This window comes from Ochotona princeps, chromosome X (genome assembly GCF_030435755.1).
Source record: "Ochotona princeps isolate mOchPri1 chromosome X, mOchPri1.hap1, whole genome shotgun sequence".
Taxonomy (NCBI): domain Eukaryota; kingdom Metazoa; phylum Chordata; class Mammalia; order Lagomorpha; family Ochotonidae; genus Ochotona; species Ochotona princeps.
The window spans coordinates 94,191,616-94,210,717 of record NC_080865.1 but is presented as its reverse complement, the minus strand read 5'-3'; the positions used below and the strand labels follow the sequence as shown (position 1 = coordinate 94,210,717).

Genomic DNA, 19,102 nt, shown 5'->3' with positions numbered 1-19,102 from the left:
AAGTATTACTTTAGATTCAGCCTTAAAAATCAAGGACGAATCTTAAAGAACGAGCTTTGCAATTTCTTTTCATTTTTAAGAGGGTTATCACAAATATAATCAAGTCACTTGATCATTTTGGGTTTTTTTAGGGTGGTTTTCTGCTCTCTGAAACCTCTGCATGGTTCTCATCTCAAGCTGGTTAAGCTGTTAGTAAGAGGACATCCATTCTACAGCATTTCCAGAAAATGTATAGGCACTCCAGAACATAGGCATGTACTGAAGAAATGCACTAATTAGCAGGATTGACTTTGGAAAAGAAACAATTCCTTGGAATACACAACCGCCAAGAATCACTTAAGAAATAGGTAATTAGATAATTCTATGTCAATTAAATAAACTGAACTGTGTGACTAAAAATCTTCCAGAAGAGAGAGAATCAGCTTTGGATTCAAATGGGTGTAGTTCTGAACACTGGCTCCATCACTGACTCGGGATGTAAACTTGCACTAGTTACTTACCCTCTCTGTTCTTCGACTTGCTCTTCAACAACATGAGGATTATAACAGCTGCTTTACAAAACTGTTATGAAACTCAAGTGAGTTACTGTGCATTAAATATTTAGAATAGCACCAAAACACAGTAAGTGCTCAAAATACAGTTAACTTTGTTTTGGTCAAATCCCTATAATTCACTTAAAAACTATAGAGGAGTTCTGGCAGCCGCCAGGCTGCCGGGGGCCCAGGACCGGGAGCATCTCATGCCTGGATACACACGGCGGCTACCACGTGCACGTGGTGAGCTGTTCCCGGACCTGCCTAGGCTCCGTGGGCTGCTCCGTGGGCTGCCCCCTGGGACCAGAGAAGGTTTCCCTAAGAAGCTGTTGAACTTGACTGGACAATAAGATGCTGGACTCTGTGTTTGGTATATGCTTGCAATGAAGGAATCTCAACTGAACTTGAACTGTGGTTATGCAACAAGGTGGAGGAATCCACCATGGGGGGAGGATTAGGGGAGGGGTGGGGAGAATCACAGTACCTATAAAACTGTGTCACATAATACAATGTAATTAATGAATAAATTTAAAAAAACTATAGATTAAAACAATTTATTTGCATTCCATAATTAAAACTTCTTGAACATGTATTATATATATACACATATAATTGTATATGCATGCGTGTATATAGCACATATGTGTGTAAACATATATAAACGTATATACAAATATCATGTGTATATTGTATATGTGTGTATACAATATGAATTTATAATATGCACATTATGATCATACACTAAAATAAAATATCAAAATGATGTGATAAAAAATAAATATCAATAGAAGATACATTATTTTCTTCCCACACTGTACACTGTGGTGTATTGTCAGTGCATCCCATACGACCATATAACTTGAAGACCACTGGAACCTAATTTATGACTCAAACCCATACTATTTAACAAATATTGTGAAAACCATTTTAAGTCCTGTGAAAAATGCACAGTTTATGACATTATTTCTTCCCTCAAATAATTAATATTATTATTGGAAATGTTTCAGTTCTTGGAAATATTTTTTAGAAATTCAAGTAACATTTTAAAAATAAACATAGACTTATAATAAAGTGAGAAGTGAAGTATATGACATTCTAAATGAAAGTGAATGGACGATCATCGTGGGATAGATCAAACCTGGCTTCAAGTTGATAAGGATGCTTTCTAGTAGAAGATGCAAGCCTTTGAGAAATGATAGGACTTGAGTAGGAAAAAAATCAAAGGCATGTGACAAAGAATATGGGGCAGTATAAGATCAGCTTAGCTCAGAGTGGTCAGGGATATTTTTGAAGTGGTAGAAAGGATGCCAGGTTAATATGGGACCTGTAGGTGATGCTGGGGAGACAGACGAGAGAAAGTACCATAAGAGCTTCCATGCATTCAGCAATCACTACAAGCCACATACTATGGTGCTGAATGCTGTATCTCCAGTCCACCTATAGAGTTTGAGTGTCACAAACTTTGCATGAATTTTTCAAATTCACACTTGAAATTCAAATCAAGGACTATCATCTATGCTCTGAACCACTGTATCAGTTATAAGGAAGCAAATATTTGAATGAGGTGAATGAGTTGATGAAAAGCAGTTGTTGGGCCCGGCGGCGTGGCCTAGCGGCTGAAGTCCTCACCTTGAACGCCCCGGGATCCCATATGGGTGCCGGTTTTAATCCCGGCAGCTCCACTTCCCATCCAGCTCCCTGCTTGTGGCCTGGGAAAGCAGTGGAGGACGGCCCAATGCATTGGGACCCTGCACCCGCGTGGGAGACCCAGAAGAGGTTCCAGGTTCCTGGCTTTGGATCGGCGCAGCACTGGCCGTTGCGCTCACTTGGGGAGTGAATCATCTGACTGAAGATCTTCCTCTCTCTCTCTCCTCCTCTCTGTGTATCTGACTTTGTAATAAAAATAAATAAATGGGCCCGGCGACGTGGCCTAGCGGCTAAAGTCCTCGCCTTGAAAGCCCCAGGATCCCATATGGGCGCCGGTTCTAATCCCGGCTGCTCCACTTCCCATCCAGCTCCCTGCTTGTGGCCTGGGAAAGCAGTGGAGGACGGCCCAATGCTTTGGGACCCTGCACCCGCATGGGAGACCCGGAAGAGGTTCCAGGTTCCCAGCTTCAGATCGGCACGCAGCACTGGCCGTTGCGGCTCACTTGGGGAGTGAATCATTGGACGGAGGATCTTCCTCTCTGTCTCTCCTCCTCTCTGTATATCTGACTGTAATAAAATAAATAAATCTTTAAAAAAATAAATAAATAAATCTTAGAAAAAAGAAAAGCATTTGTTAATGAAAATGATTTTCATTGCAATGTACAGAATGTTTTGGAGTGGCAGGAAACTGAAAACAAAGAGACTCTTTAGGAGGTTTGCTGCCACCCCCACCAAAACTCATGATGAATTTGATTTTCTGTATTTACAGTAATGCAGTATTGAAAAGGCCTTTTTTTCCCTTGCCATGAGGTTTCCATTATCACAGAGATTAATGTAGCTCCATTAGAGTGAATTAACATGAGCTCAAGTTACTATAAGGAGAGTTAAGCTTCCTCAGCTCACTCTCTTACCTTGTGATCACTTCTACAGGTACCTACTTGCCATTCCCTATGCTTCCCATGTGTAGAGGGACATGAGGCCTTCACCAGATGCCAAACAGATACTGATACTGCGCTTCTGGATGCCAAAATCATGAACCAAACAGACTTCATTTCTCATAAAGTACTCAACATCTACTTGCTCTCTTCAGTGTCTAATGTAGTGCCTGCCACACAGTAGATGTTGAGTATATACCTGTAAGCTAACTTAATAAGTAAAACATAATGATGTCTTACAAAGTGAACACAATGTTAAGATCCCTAAACCTACAAATTTTTGTTGTTGGAAAGTACAAATTAACAGTGTGTGGAAATAAAGAGATTTAATACAACAGAGGGACGTGGCATAATGGCTCCACTGGCTAATCTCCTTGCAAGTGCTGGGATCCCGTATGGGTGCCAGTTCATGTCCTGGTTACTCCACTTCCCATCAAGCTCCCTGTTTGCAGCCTGGGAAAGCAGTCGAGGACAGTCCAGGAACTTGAGGTCTTGCACCCGCGTGGGAGACCCAGAAGAGGCTCCGGACGCCTGGTTTTGGATCAGCTCAATTCCAATGGTGGCAGCAATTTGGGGAAGGAACCAGTGGATGAATGATTTTTTTCTCATCTCTCCTCCGCTGTAAATTTGCCTTTCCAATTATAATAAAAATGAACCTTAAAAGTAGAAAATAAAACAACTGAGAAATTTAAGAGAACTCAAATTTTGCTTTTGGCAACTCACAGAATAGTAGTGATATTCACCGGAAATAAGAAAATTGGAAAGGGAGCATTACTTAGTATAAAATGTCAAATTCAACTTAAATAAGTGGAATTTGTAGTGGTGGCAGAGTGGTAAAACAAGAATGGTGCATAGTAAAATTCAAGGCTGAATCACAATCTATCTCTGATTCGAATACTCGAAGTGAAATCACACATATTTACTTAAGGGAAATCAGAATTTTGATTTATACACCTGACAAGTATATTGCCTATGATATAGGAATAACTGTAGTAGTAGGCAATCTATTAATGTTTCACTGTCTTGAGCATTAAGATTACTTTAAACTTGCCAATCTAGAAATCCTAAGATGTGTGAAGGACGTTCTTTAGGAGTTTCTGGTTATGAACAAATAGAATGAGCAACAATCAGAAACCTGCAACTGACTCTGTACATAACTTGATAATGTGCACATATTTTAAAAGGAAAAAACAGCTACATTAACAACTTTTTAACACAGTATTCAACTGATCAGAAATTCACATTCTGTTAGACCTTAAAAGAAGGATATGTATTTTGGCAGCATAATATTTATTTCAACCTCATTCCTTACAAATTTTGCATAAAAATAAGTAAAAGCATTGTCATAATTTCAGTTTCCATTTTTGAAGATGGATTTACTCCAGCCAATTGGCTTACCAAACCTCTGTTAACATGTCGCTTCCAACACATTTGAAGAATAGGGCAACCAGTTGTTGAGAGAAGGTCCCACTCCTTTAATGATTCAGCTATATTCACTTTTTAGGAAACAATGAATCACTAAATATTAAAGACTAGGTTATCTTCTTTGATACAGCGTGCAAAGACCACAAATAGAAATAATACATAACAAGTGATGGGAAACGCTTTTAGAAGGCATGAAATGGGAATTAAACATAATATTTTTATCAGAAATTGTCTAACTATAGATACAGCACTTATTAACACTTTCAATAGCCCTTTCAAAAAGCCATACGATTTTGTAAAATAAAAACAACACAACTGAACAAAATTTCCAAACAGGTACTTTTAAAGTACCAGCTATTTCACCGAAAATAGTGCATCTCAAATAGTTCCATTTTAGCCTAAAACCTGGATTTGTGCATTTCAACAAACTTCCCACTGAAGAGTTCAAATGCAAGCTTTCTTTCTAAAAGAGCTGCTGTATCTAATTTTTCCTCAATCATATTTCTGAATGAAACTCACGTCTTCATTTATTAAACCAGGTATATTCAGTCTTGTTATTAACGGATGAAATTAAGAGAAGGTCAGTGTTGAGATGACATTTTTTTCATTAATGAAACATCTAGAGAAGGAATAGAGTATGTGGTAATACCTCAGGATTCATCACCCATATGTACATGACCTCAGTTTACATGAAAGCCTTCAAAGCCCGTTAGGAAAAAATGAAGAGAATATCCTCAAAAGAACTAAGCAGAAACAAATTCAAATGCTGTAAGCCAATTTTACAAGTGCTGAACAGTATACAAAACAGCAATCTTCCAAAACACTGAGACATAAACCTAGCAGGAAACATAATGCTAAATAGAAACTTCTACATTGACCTTAACGGCTCAATTAGCAAATCACAGCCTATAAAATCTGCTCATATCACAAAGACAATCCAACCAAACATCAGTAAGTTTTCAAAATCAAGATCAGTAGAATTAAAGATACCTTGAAACCCTAAGTCTAGAACAATTTACAATGGGTTAACAAGCATGTCCAAAACACTTAGCGTGTCATTTAACCAGATAATGAGCATGAGATGGTCTTCAGAAACTTCATGGAGGCATGTATCATATCTTCCAAAGAAATTATGCATGGATTTCAAAAATTTTGCTCAGTATATGCTCATTATTTAATTTTAAATATATCCTCACACAAAATTTGGACAATTTATTTATGAGTGTCATTTTTGTCTTCATCTACCTGAAATCTTTTTTCCCTGGTTTCAATAATTCAGACTTTCTGTGCACCCATCATTTCTAATGAATGAGATTCACTAAGCTTCTGACACATCAATTTTTCTATTTTCTCCATATGAGGTGGGAAATTTTGTGTGGGGAGGGTTCCTAAGTGATGTTTTTATCTCCATTGACTTTATGCATGTTTGCTTAGAAAACAAAATGTTCTATGCTCGCTCCAGTGCCAGCCATATAATGCCCATCATTTTTCTGAATACTATTTGTCCACGCACACATGAACATTCAGAAGTTTCCATTGCTCAAGAAGTGATATTACACCTCAATACAGACTTCTAGCCTGAGCCAGAGAGTTTAGATTCATCTTTCTTTTTTATCTCTCCAATATGTACAACTAAAAATCGTGAGAATTACATAACAGTCAAGCAAAGAACCATAAAAGATGCTGGGTAGAAGAAAGCAAACTGATTTGAGACCCTTCCCTAGCAGAGCAGTGGCATAGTTACGGGAATTTTGCTTCTCCTGGCTCAGCATAAAAGAAAAGCTCGGGTTCTAAGTCTCCCAATGTTCAACTGAGTAATAGAATACAATCCAAATGGACTAATTCTTCTTCCAGATCAAATGGGGATCCTGCTGACATCAATCCTGACAGCATCAGTAAGGAGGATTGATGGAGATTGCTCAAAAGAAGCAGCCAAAGGGATCTCTCTCCTTCCTCAACAGATCTGAGTCTCTCAACCCCCGCAGAAGACACAAGCTGAATAGAAATTTGTAGAAAAGACTACTCGTTTTCAATTCCCCAGGAATCTTCTCACCTACATTAAACTATTAATAGAAGAAATCAAAGAAGACATAAAGCACAATGGGAGGCATTTTCATGTCATGGATTGAAGGAAGTAATATTATTAAAGTGTTCATATTTACCAAACCAATTCACAGATTCAACAAAATTTCTATCAAAATATCAATGCCATTCATCATGGAAACTAGAGACAAATAATCCATTTGGGAACAAAAGATGCCAAATAGTCAAAGAAGTATCAAACCAAAAGAACATAGTTACAATCATCACAACATCTCCTTTCAGGACATATTACAGAATTATACCTACAAAAAAATGCATGTCACTGACACACACAAAAAGACACCTAGACCAATGGAACAGAATAAAGATTCCAGAAGTGAAAAAGCAAAATATAAGAAACCAAAGTACTAGAGGAAAACATAAGGAAATACTGCAAATGATTGACATAGGCAATATTTGGGGGAGAGATAAGACCGCCAAAGCACAGGCAACTAACTCAAAAGCAGAGAATTAGGGCCATATTAATGGTTTTGCATAGAAAATCCCCAGTGGAATGAATAGATGACTGACAGAAGAGGAGAATCTATTTGTGAGTTATGTGTCAAACGGAGGAGTAATGCCCAGGATATCTAAGGAACTAAAAAAAAATCTCAGAAACTAAAATGCAAACAACACACTTTAAAACAGACAAAGAATCATGGAGTCCAGCTATGTTTGCAAGGAAAGAATCTTGATTGAATTTGAACTGTAATGCTGCATCAAGGTGGAGGAATCCACCAGGGGGGAGGGGAGGGGGAGGGGGAGGGGGATTCCCAAAGCCTATGAAACTGTCATATAATTAAAAATAAAAAAAAAACAGACAAAGAATCTAAAGAAACATTTCTCAGAAGAAATACAAATGCTCAATAAACAAATGAAAAAATTCTCAATATAATTAGCCAGCAGGGAAATGCAAATCATCTTACTCCAGTTAGAATGACTGTTAGCAAAAAGATGAAACATAATTCTGGTAAGATTGTAGATAAAAAGGAAACTTTACATACTATTGGTGATAATTCAAATTAGCAAAGCCACTATAGAGGTTCCTCCAAAAAAGAGTAGAAGTAAAAATAGCATATGACCCAGCTATCTCAATTTAGAATTTATATTCAAAGGAAGCAAAATCAACATATGAAAGAAATCTGTTAATTCCAATGTTTATTACAGCAGTATTTACATAGCCAAAGTAGAAAATCGACCACAGTGTCCATCAGTGTATCAAAGCATAAACAAAATGTAATGTATATGCCTATGAAATACAATTAAGCCATAAAGGATGCAACAGTGTCATTTTCAATAATGTGTATGGTACTATGGGTTGTAATTATAAGTGAAATAGGTCAAGAACATAAGAATAAGTGCTATATAATTTTACTCATTTTTACTATAGTGGTGATTACCAGACAATCGGGAAATTAGGGTGGAGAGAGAGATTGTAGTAGGTTGTTTAACGGATACTAACTTACAGTCGAAATGATGCTTTACAAGGATGAGTTATCACTACAACAGGTAATGATAACATAGTACATACTGTATTTTTTTCAAAATAGTAAAAAAAAAATCCTTAATATTCTCATCATGTAAGTGATAAAGAGGCAGACATGTTTACCTTACTTGGACATTACAAAAACTATAGACGTATTGAAGCATAATATGTAACCCCAAATATGTAACATTTTCCTTCAGTAAAATTGAGGTTCCACCTAACTCCCAGTGAGACTGGCCTACAATCAGAACTCTACTAACATCTGCTAACATGGATGTGGGAGTGTAGGCGAGTACAACCACTAAGGAAGCCAGTATGAAGAGTGCTTAGAGAACGCCAAATAAACCTGCAACATGACCCAGCTATCCCACTTCTGGGAATATATCTGAAATAGATGAAGTCTGCATATGGAAAGGGCATCTGTAATCCTATATTTACAGCAGCACAATTTACAATAACAAGGACATGGAAACCATCCAGATGCCTGCCCATAAAGGAGCTGCTAATAAAACTCTGGTACATTGACTTCATGGAATACTACTCAGTCATTAAAAAGAATGAAATTCTACCATTTGCACCCAAATAGTCCCAACTAGAGACCATTCTACTCAGTGAAATAAGTCAATCCCAAAGGACAAATATCTATGTTCTCTCAGATACAGGGCAACCTTCAAGTAAAATGTAAGAATCAGTACCATGTCAATTAACTTCATGATGTTGTAAATTTCCATGCTTCTTACTGGTGTTGAAGTTGTGTAATGGCTTTTCATTCGAGGGAATGATACTCTGCCAGCTCTACTTTCAGACCAAAGATGTTCTCCCAATGAAACTGTTGCATTTATCTGGACAATAAGATGCTGGACTCTTTGCATGGTCCATGCCCGCAATGATGGAATCATGACTGGCTATGAGTTGTACTGCTGTAATAATATGGAGGAAATCAGTATGCGGGGGGGGCTTGGAAAGGGGTTGGGGGAATCCCAGAGCCTATGGAATTGTGTCATAAAATGAAAAAAAAAAGACCAATAGCCCTTTCAATACTGTTTTTACTACATCTCAGGGGGTTGTTATTATTGTTTATAATTCATTCAAAATACGTGTTTGTTTTTCTTATTAATTTCCTCACTTCACAATAGTGTCTTTTACTTCAGGAAGGTATCAATTTTCTTTTTTTTCTTCTTCAGCAACACTTTGGTCTTTCAGTAGCATGTTACTTAACTTCATGGCATCTTAAATTTTCTCCCGGTTGTTGATTTTGCTTTATGTATTTTCATTTAAGGGGATGTATAGTAACTGCATCACAGAGACTATCATATCCAGATGTGAAGATACAATGCGGTGTGCATCTCTACTTGCAAATCAAAAATGGGCTCCCAAAGAAGCTGTTGACTGTATCTTGACAGTAGTATGCTGGACTCTCTATCATTGTCCATGCCTACAATGTCAAAATGCACCTAAATAGCAGAATGATGGACCTAGGACTGTTTATGAAAGACTATACTATTATAATAATACAGGGGAAATCAGTGAGAGAAGGAAGGGATTTGGGAGGGGAATAGAAATGCCAGGGCCTATCAAACTGTATCATTGAATAATAAAGTAAAATTCTACAAGATAGTTAGAAAAAATTTAAAGGAACATGCAGAAAATAAAATAAAAAGCACAATGTGATTCATAATTTCTCCAGTGAAAATAGAATGTTTAGCAATACACCTAACAAAACATGTGCATGCTGAAAATCATGAAATACTAATGAATGAAATAAATAATACACTAAAAAAGAGGCAGAGACCCACTATGTTCATGGGTTAGAAAATTCAGCATAATGAATATGTCATTAACTCTCCCAAAATTGATATGCAAATATAATGCAATATTTATAAAAATTTCAAACAAGTTTTATGCAAAGACAGGATGATTCTAAAATTTTCACAAAATGTAAAAGGCATAGAATACCTAGGTCTATTTTTACTAAGAATAATATGAGAGGAAATGCTCTGCCCAAAATTAAGGTTTATCCACATAGCTACAACTATCAGGAAGTTTGATACTAGCAGAGAAATAAATATGCATGTGCATGAAACAGAAAACAGAGAAACAGATCCACACAAATATGCTCAACTGAAACGACCAAGGCAAAAATCAGTTCAATAAAGGAAGGATGACCTTTTAAACAAATAGTATTGAAGCAGTCTTCTCTACAAAAATTACCTCAAAATATAAGACTTTAAAATACGAAACATTTAAGGAAAAAAAGTTTTAAATATTTGTGATCTTGAGCTAAATGAAAGCTTCTTGCACATGACATAGTAAATATGTAGAAGTCCATGCAAAAAATACAAACTCGTAAAAAAAATTAAAATAGGTAAAGGAATCCTAACCAAAAGTAATAGAAACTAATACTAGTCATAGTAGTAGTAGTAATCAAGATGAAGGCCTCACAGTACCTGACTTCAAAGTATACGGAAAACTATAGTCATTAGAAAACCATGGTACTTGGCATCAAAACCAATAGCCAATTGAATTTCTACAAAGTGCCCAACTATGTCAGCGACAAAAAAAAAAAAAACAAAAAAACTCAACAACAAAATAAAAGAACCAATCAAGTTGAGAAATGGTGAAGGACTCCAATAGACATTACTAAAAAAAAATAGTTACAAATGACCAACAAGTAAATGAAAAAATACTCCACAGCACTACTCATCAGTGAAATGCACATCAGAACCACAATGAGTTATCTCTCCACTGTCAGAACGGCTAAATCCATCCAGTGAGGATATGGAGGAAGAGGAACACTTACACAGTATTGGTTAGGATGTAAATTATGCCACTGTGGAAACAGTGTAGAGATTTTCTATGTACTTATAGTCTTGTCACATGATTTAGTAATTCCACTACTGGATATGTACCTAAAAGACATGAACATGTTTTATCAGACAGTTACATGCACCACCGTGTCTATAACTGCACTGTTCACAATAGCCAAAATATGAAATCAACCACGATGGTCCTCATCAGATGAATGAAAGTAAAGGAGATACATGTGTGTACACACAATAGAATATTATTCAACTGTTAAAAAGATGAAATTCTCCCATTTCCATCAAAATCCATGAAACTGGATGACATTGCATTTTTTAAAAGATTTATTTATTGTTACTGGGAAGGTAGATTTACAGTGAGAAGAAGACACAGAAAGGCCTTACTTCCAATAGTTCACTCCCCAAATGACTGCAACAGATGAAGCTAAACCAGGAGCCAGGAACTTCGTTTGGGTCAACCTGCATGTGCAGAGTCCCAAGGCTTTGAGCCATTCTCTATTGCTTTCCCAGGCCACATGCAGGAAGCTGGTTGGGAAGTGGAGTAACCAGGACATGAACTGGCACCTATTTGGGATGCTGGCACTTAAAGGTGGAGGATTAGTCAGTTGAACCACTGCCCTGGGCTGAGAGGGAATCATGTCAAGTAAAATAAGCCAGATACAAGACAACTAGTTTATGTTCTCAATCTATGGGGGAGCAAAAACAAGCAAAAGAAGAAACTATTTGTCAGGTGGTACCAAAAGTCCACATTGGGAAAAATATTTACACAAGTCATACACAACAAGGGACTACAATATATAAATGATTTTCAAAACTCAAAAATAAAGCAATTTAATTATCTCAAGAAATAAAAACTTGAACAGTAATTTCACTGATGAAGATACACAGATTGCAAATAGGCAGGAAAAAATGTTCAACATCACCAGTTCCCAGCAAAATGCAAATTAAAACCATGATGAAATACCACAACACAGTCACAAGAATGACAAATTTTTTTTAAAAAGTAGTGACAACAGAAAATACTGGCAACCATGCAGAGAAACTGGGTCACTTATTGCTAGTGGGAATATAAAACCATGCAGTCACTTGCGATAACAGTCTGGTAGTCTTATAAAAGCAAACATGCAACTGCCACAAAGGCCAGGTAATGCACTACTATCTTCACTATTTACTCCTGGAAAATGAAAATGTATGTTTACACAGCAACCCAGACACAAATGTTTCTAACAGCATTTCTGTATAATAGCTAAAAATAGGAACAAGTGCAATATGTCTTTCAACAGGTATATGCCTAAGCAAAACCAGGAACTCAGCAAACAAATGGGAAAAAAAAGCTACTGATACACAAAACAAAGGAAAAATAAAAACCCTATACCATAACGGCTGCAGACAGTGTGAATGCATTTCTGTAACTTGATGAAATGAGAAAAAACTAGAAATGAAGAACAGATTAGTAGTTGATAGCGGTATGCGAGAATGGAGCAGAGTAGGGGGAAAGTGCAGCAAGGAGGTGGATGTGGTTATGAAACAAAATAAAACTGGAGTAATCTGAATAAAATTGACAAGTTACATCTCAATATCAATATTCTGGTTTTTATAGAAGTGTAATTTGAAACGTTTATAGAAATGTGTATTTTGAGAAACAATCCTTGGATTTCAAAGTTTTCTTTGTGCCAAGGTGAACTTAAACTTTTAATCCTCTTATTTGGGAACTTTTTGAAGTACTCTTGTACCACATCTTTACAAAATGTTTCCACTGGAAGAAATTGTACAAAGTGTACCAGGGATCTGTGACTGCATGTAAGACTAATTATTTCAATAAAGATCAATTTAAAATAGCATTGGTCAGAGTGCACACTGTACAGGAAGCTGAGCAATAATCAAATTTCCATTTGTACTGGGGAAACAGCAGCAGCAGTATGCTCAACCTCCATTATAAGAGAGCATGCAGACATGTTTGCCACATTTACTGCCTCCCGTTTGTGAACAAGTGATCACTTCCAAAGTGATTTACATGAGGACTGTTGTCCCTGTGCAGTAAAACAGGGGATAGTCCATGTTAATTCACAGTGGGCCTGTGAATTTAATTACCATTTGCTCTTCCAATGCGGACAAAATTGCATTATTATAATCATTGGGAGTTGGAGAACAGAAGTATAGAATAGCTGAATATTTATGAAGTATTTTGTCGCAGATGTACCTGCCAATAGCATATTAAGCAGAGCACTTACTAATGTACCAAATGCTAGTTGTGAGTTGCGTATATATCACCTCATATTAAATCTCTATGTTGTTCTAGTCAACTTATCATACCTATTTTTTTCAATCATGACTTCTGTAAATATAACTCAGTATGTTGATCAGATTTCTGAGAGACGATGGTGACCGGAACCTGACACAAACAGATCTGTCTGTAGAGTTTAAAAAACGATGTGTAATGAGTATCTTTAAGATGGTGAGGGGAAAGATTTTTCAAAACGGTGTCTGCATTCAGTCTCCAGGAAAGGACATGAAAAATGAACTCTGTGATCAAGAGAGAGGCTAGAGCTTCCATCTTAGATTCTACAGAAGAATGTCACCTGTGTGTGAAAATACCAATAAGCAGGCTTTGAGCAAACCACAGAGCAGTTCATGCTTATATTTCACTATGAAAAGCGAGAATAGCACAGAAAATTGATGTACAAGGGCATGGCCAAATTGTCTTTTAGCTAGTAGAGCTATGCAATTCTTTCTATCAGAGCTGATAATTGAAAAGAGGGATTGGGCCCGGCGGCATGACCTAGCGGCTAAAGTCCTCGCCTTGAAAGCCCCAGGATCCCATAGGGGGGCCGGTTCTAATCCCAGCAGCTCCACTTCCCATCCAGCTCCCTGCTTGTGGCCTGGGAAAGCAGTCGAGGACGGCCCAATGCTTTGGGACCCTGCACCTGCATGGGAGACCTGGAAGAGGTTCCTGGTTCCTGGCTTCGGATCGGCATAGCATCGGCCGTTGTGGCTCACTTGGGGAGTGAAACATCGGACGGAAGATCTTCCTCTCTGTCTCTCCTCCTCTCTGTATATCCGGCTTTCCAATAATAATAAAATCTTTAAAAAAAAAAAAAAAAGAAAAGAGGGATTAATAGAGGACCAAAAAAAGACCTTTAAAAAGTACATAAAGTATACAGTCCATGTCTGAATATTTTTGCAATAGCTAATTTCTGGAGGAATTCAAATCCTTTGGAATATTAAATCAATTAATGAACCCCAGAAAATCAATGATCCCATAGACACAGGAACCCTTTGTTCTGGTACAAATTAGAATTCCTAGTTCTGGACTTTTTTCTAATTCCAGATTCCTCCTAATGTATACCCCTGGCAGCAGCAGAATTCTCAAGTATTTGTAGCGCTGCCACCCACACAGAAGACCTTCAGGAAATTCGGAGTTTACAGCTTCAGGCTGGTCTGGCTGTTTGCTTTTGGGCATTGGAGCGAGATATTTTCTCTCTTTAAGACTAACAGTTTAATATTTTTTAAATAATGCGACTAAATTTTAAAAAATGTATAGCTAGTTTTAATCCACATATCTTTAGAACACTCTTCATCTTCATACATTTGCAAATTAGAACAAGTCTTTTGTTTGAAAATTGTGCTCCTCACACTCAGAGAGGAGGCATAGGCCTTAATGATTGATTTAAGACATTTATGTCACCATTCATTCCTTCTAACGTGTGGTAGACGTCTGTCACAACACAAAACTGCATACAACTTCGAAGTCCTTCAAATGGGATTTCTTGAATAAATTACATTATACCCTTACTCCCCTCCCAAAAGAATCAGATTGCTGCTATATTATATGAAAGTATATATAATAATATAATTATTAATAATGTAATTATTCCAGCTATGAAATTAAAAATTATAATTACACAAAATTACAAATTGTTTCCTCAAGGATATAAGAAATTGTTAATAATCATTACTTTTGTGCAGGATGCTTGGGGTAAAAAATTAAAGTAAAAGGATACTTTTCCTTTTGAGTTACATACTATTTCTTTAAACCTTTTTTGCTATATATATTCTATTTTATATATTAATTTTACTTTAACAGAAAAAATCATTTTGATGTATCAATAAGTTATTGATAAATTCTGCTCTTAAGGAAGTCTCCTATGATACTGAAAGCCAATATTAAGATAAAGGAATTTATTATAGTATTATTTGTAACTGCAACAATTGGAAGCAACTTAAATGCCCATTAATGGTGGGTTAGATAAATTATATTACATCTACATAATGCAATATAGGCATCATTGAAATCATACCTAAATGTACCTATTTGTCCATGATAATATTAAGTTGAAATAAATTAAAATTTAGAACAATATCTATGTTTGTATATATATTATTCCTGCTTTGCTCAACCATACAGTCATGTACAGACACACACACACACACACACACACACACACACTTATCATAAACCCATAGGAGAAAAGAAAACTTTTAAACACGGGTACTTCTATGGGGAGAACAGTGTAGATGTAGGTCTTAATTTATACTTCACATACTTTTGTATGGTTTAAATCCATCTAATTCACAAGAGTAAATAATTGGAAAAAAAAGCATAAAAACAAATTCTAAACTAAATTTCTAATGACTAAGAACTTTACTGTTATTATCACTGTGCTTTTTAAGTATACCTAAGACACCTTCAGCTATAGTGAATGCTTATTTATTAAGCCAATATATGGGTCATGTTTTTCAGTGAATGTTCCCCCAAAAGCCTTGTTCTTGTATATCTAAAATTCATCTGTAAATAGGTTTATTGAGATTAGTAACCTAGCAATGAGTTCATTAAAATTTATTTTTAAAGGTCATAATCATTCTCTGGACAATAAATACCAATTTATTAGGCAAAAGCTAAAGCTAGACATGTTGTAATCATTCACATGTATTCATGTTTCTGCCTTTTCCTAGATATTATACAGCCAAAACAAAAGTAGGGCAAATCCCATGGTATCACAGATCCTTCTGTGGTAAGGTTAGCAACAAGCAGTTGATAGCCTCATTTCCCCAGATGGGTTGCTGCCACTAGAAATTCCCTTCCAAGGAAGCTTCTAAGACAGTGGCTCACAACCCATTGGAATCACAGATCATTTTGAAATACTCCTGAGTTGTATGGAGATAAAAATAACATGAGATGTGTAATCCAGAAAAAAGTCCACTACTTATTTTATTGGCAACTAACTATAGGCTATCAACTTAAGCCCTGAGTCACTTCTCATCTATAAAATGTCTGGCACACAGCAAGAATTTAGTTAAAGGAGGCAGCTATCATACTGTGATGAAAACTATAGACTGTCCTCAGAAAGAAATCCTCTTCATTTTTTTAAGCTGTACACACAATTTTAAAGGCTTTGTCAATTCTTTCAATCCATTCTGGCCCTCAGGTTATGAAATCCTGTTCTGATATTTAGAAAGAACACTTGAAGAAACCTGAATAGAACAGAGAACATTCTCTCCCTTGCTATTTCAATTTCCATTCTCTCCCTTGCTATTTTGTCTGTTGCATTGGATTGTTATGTGTATTATTCCCACAAGAAGTCAATCAGACCAACTAGTTGGACCACACACTGAAAATGTTCAAAAGAGAAAAATAAGTAAGGGTTGTCTAGCTATTTAACACATCAGCTAGATTTAACTATTTACCAGCAAAGTGGAAGGGAGGGCCATGGCCATTAGCTAACCAGATGAGATTTTCAAAGATCGCCGCTAAGCCCATGGATTTAATAGGGCCATACTTTTGATTCCTTAGATTGAAGATGAAGTTTCTTCTGCCTTCTTTTGGTGAACTATTCAAATTTAGCCTCCTAGTTCCTAGCTAAAGTTTGCAATTACAGCCAGCTATAACTACTAATCTTTTACTTTCAGTACGTCAGAAAAAAAAAAAAAAAACCTCAAATTCTTGCAGGTAGCAACACCAGAAACTCACTTCCTGATTACTTTGCATTGTTCTGACCACAAAGACGCAGAAGTCCTCTGTGATGCAGTTCTGACATGAACTCAAACATTGTTCTATTGGTGGGGACATATCCCTGTAGTCTGTGAGAGCCCTCCGAGGCATGGAACTAGCTCTCACTCACACCCTAATCACCCCTCACAAGCAAATCTAAGAACGGTAATAAGACCTTCTACTAAAAAACAAATATTCCAGGAGATGAGAAAGCAAACCTATCTTGATGCTATTGCCACACCATACCCATGCTACAGGACAGTTGCTGCTCATGATGGTGAAGAAGCTTGGAATTAAGGGAAGAGTGGTGTTGTGCAGAAAAAAAAACAACCTTATAGTTCCTTCTCAACAAGATAGAGAAGCCTACGTAAGTAATCTCAAGAAGCCAATTTTCTTGCAAAAGTTTCATTCCAAATGGTTCTCTAATAAAAACAATGTTCTAATAAGAAAAAAAATGATTTCATTTGTAAACACCATGCTGTGCTAAAAGGAACCAGGGCTCCTTAATAAAATTGTTCATTCTTGGACTAAGAAAAAGTACAAGATGAGCCTGAAGCATCTTTTGGGAGAAAGTAAGGAAAAGCTCAAAGAATATTGGAAATATGCCAAAAGGATATAAGAGTGTGATTAGATGGCTTCCATTGACTGAATCTGGACCCAATTTGACCAGATTGTTGAATATAATTAGAATCCATGAGTTCATGGTCATATGAGTAAACCCACAAATGAATGAATGAATGAATGAGGAAGAAAGTAATTTCTTACAATGAAATGTCATTGTCTATTCCTACAATGTAAGTATACACTTAAATAGCAGAATAATGGACTTATGACTGATTGTGAAGGACTATGCTATTGTGATGCTATGTGGGAAATCGATGGGGGGGTGGGACTTAAGGGTAGGGGAAAGGGAAATCCTGGAGCCTGTGGAACTGTATCGTGGAATGATAAATTAATGTAATTAAAAATAAAAATGTTAACTAACACATGTAGAAAGATAACAGTTTTTTTTAAAAATCACTTTGCCATCAATACATGTAAAATTTTTTGGTGAAAATGTGAGAAGAAAACATTCATATAACATGAAAACACCTCCCCAGAAATTAAAGGAATGGGAAAAATCAGGCCTAGACCTCCAGACTCAAAGCTATCTGCAAGAACAAGGGACAAGTTTCCACCATGAATCTGTCACTGATGTGATGCACTAAGGAAAAAAAACAGCACATATGGAGGGACATTGTAAAAAGGAACTTGACTGTACATTAAAAATATCTGGGTTGTGCAGGATGAGAAAAGGCTGAGGATCTATTTCAGATTCAAATCTAAAGAAACATGATAACCAATGGTCGAGTATGATCCAGAATTGGATCCTGGAACAAGTGAAAAGTAGCTCTAATCTGCCCTTCACACCATCCCGTATCAAGCATATTGTGTGCCATTGAAATGGAGTCAACTGGTAATAGATATAAAAGTTCTTGCTGAAGATATATAATATTAGCTTCTGGTGGTCTCCCATAAGTCCAAGATCTATGTCTTCCCTGACCAAGTGAGTGTTGTTAGTAACATAGGAGAAGGCCATCCAATAACTTAACTGATGCTCCGTTAATACCAAATCAGTGCATGCTGTGAATCGTCTGAGTTCAGAAATAATGTTGATCACGCTTACATATTTCTCTGCTCTTCCGTAAAAATCCAGCTTCTTTCCTTTTAGTGAAAGTGTATCTGTCCACATTTGGAAAAGAGGAAATGAAAATACCAAAGAAATTATATATGAAATGCTTCCCTTTTTCTAAGGGATAGTCTCCAAATTAAAGTTCCCAGAGATTGTATGGCCATAAAGTGCCTTCTCCATTATTCTACTGGTCGTCTTCCAAAAGCAAACAAGCAAATACACATGCCCGCCCACACACTCATATACAGACTCGTCAGTACACACAAATATGCACAACCATAATGAAGGAACTCATGCTGCACACCTGCCAGGGAGTTATTTTTGAACTGGCCATGGTGGCTAAACTGATGCTTATTTCTGCTCCTGGGTGTTGCAATTATATCAGCTTGTCATCTTTTGTGTGGTTTATAAATCAATAGTTAATCCCACGTGATGATAAGTGCTATGAAACCCAAGCTTTAATTATTGTTGGTTACCTCGACGTTTTAGTTCAGCCCTCCAGAGTGATGTG

General features: G+C 36.7%; 1 protein-coding gene across 1 annotated transcript in view; it reads right to left on the bottom strand.

The window, feature by feature from the left end:
* Positions 1-18,651, bottom strand: part of ADGRG4 (adhesion G protein-coupled receptor G4) — an 89,665-nt gene extending 71,014 nt beyond the window's left edge. The window contains 2 exon segments of the mRNA XM_058659176.1: positions 501-522; positions 18,181-18,651. Coding sequence (XP_058515159.1) covers positions 501-522; positions 18,181-18,651 — 493 coding nt within the window.
* Positions 18,652-19,102: the final 451 nt, after the last annotated feature.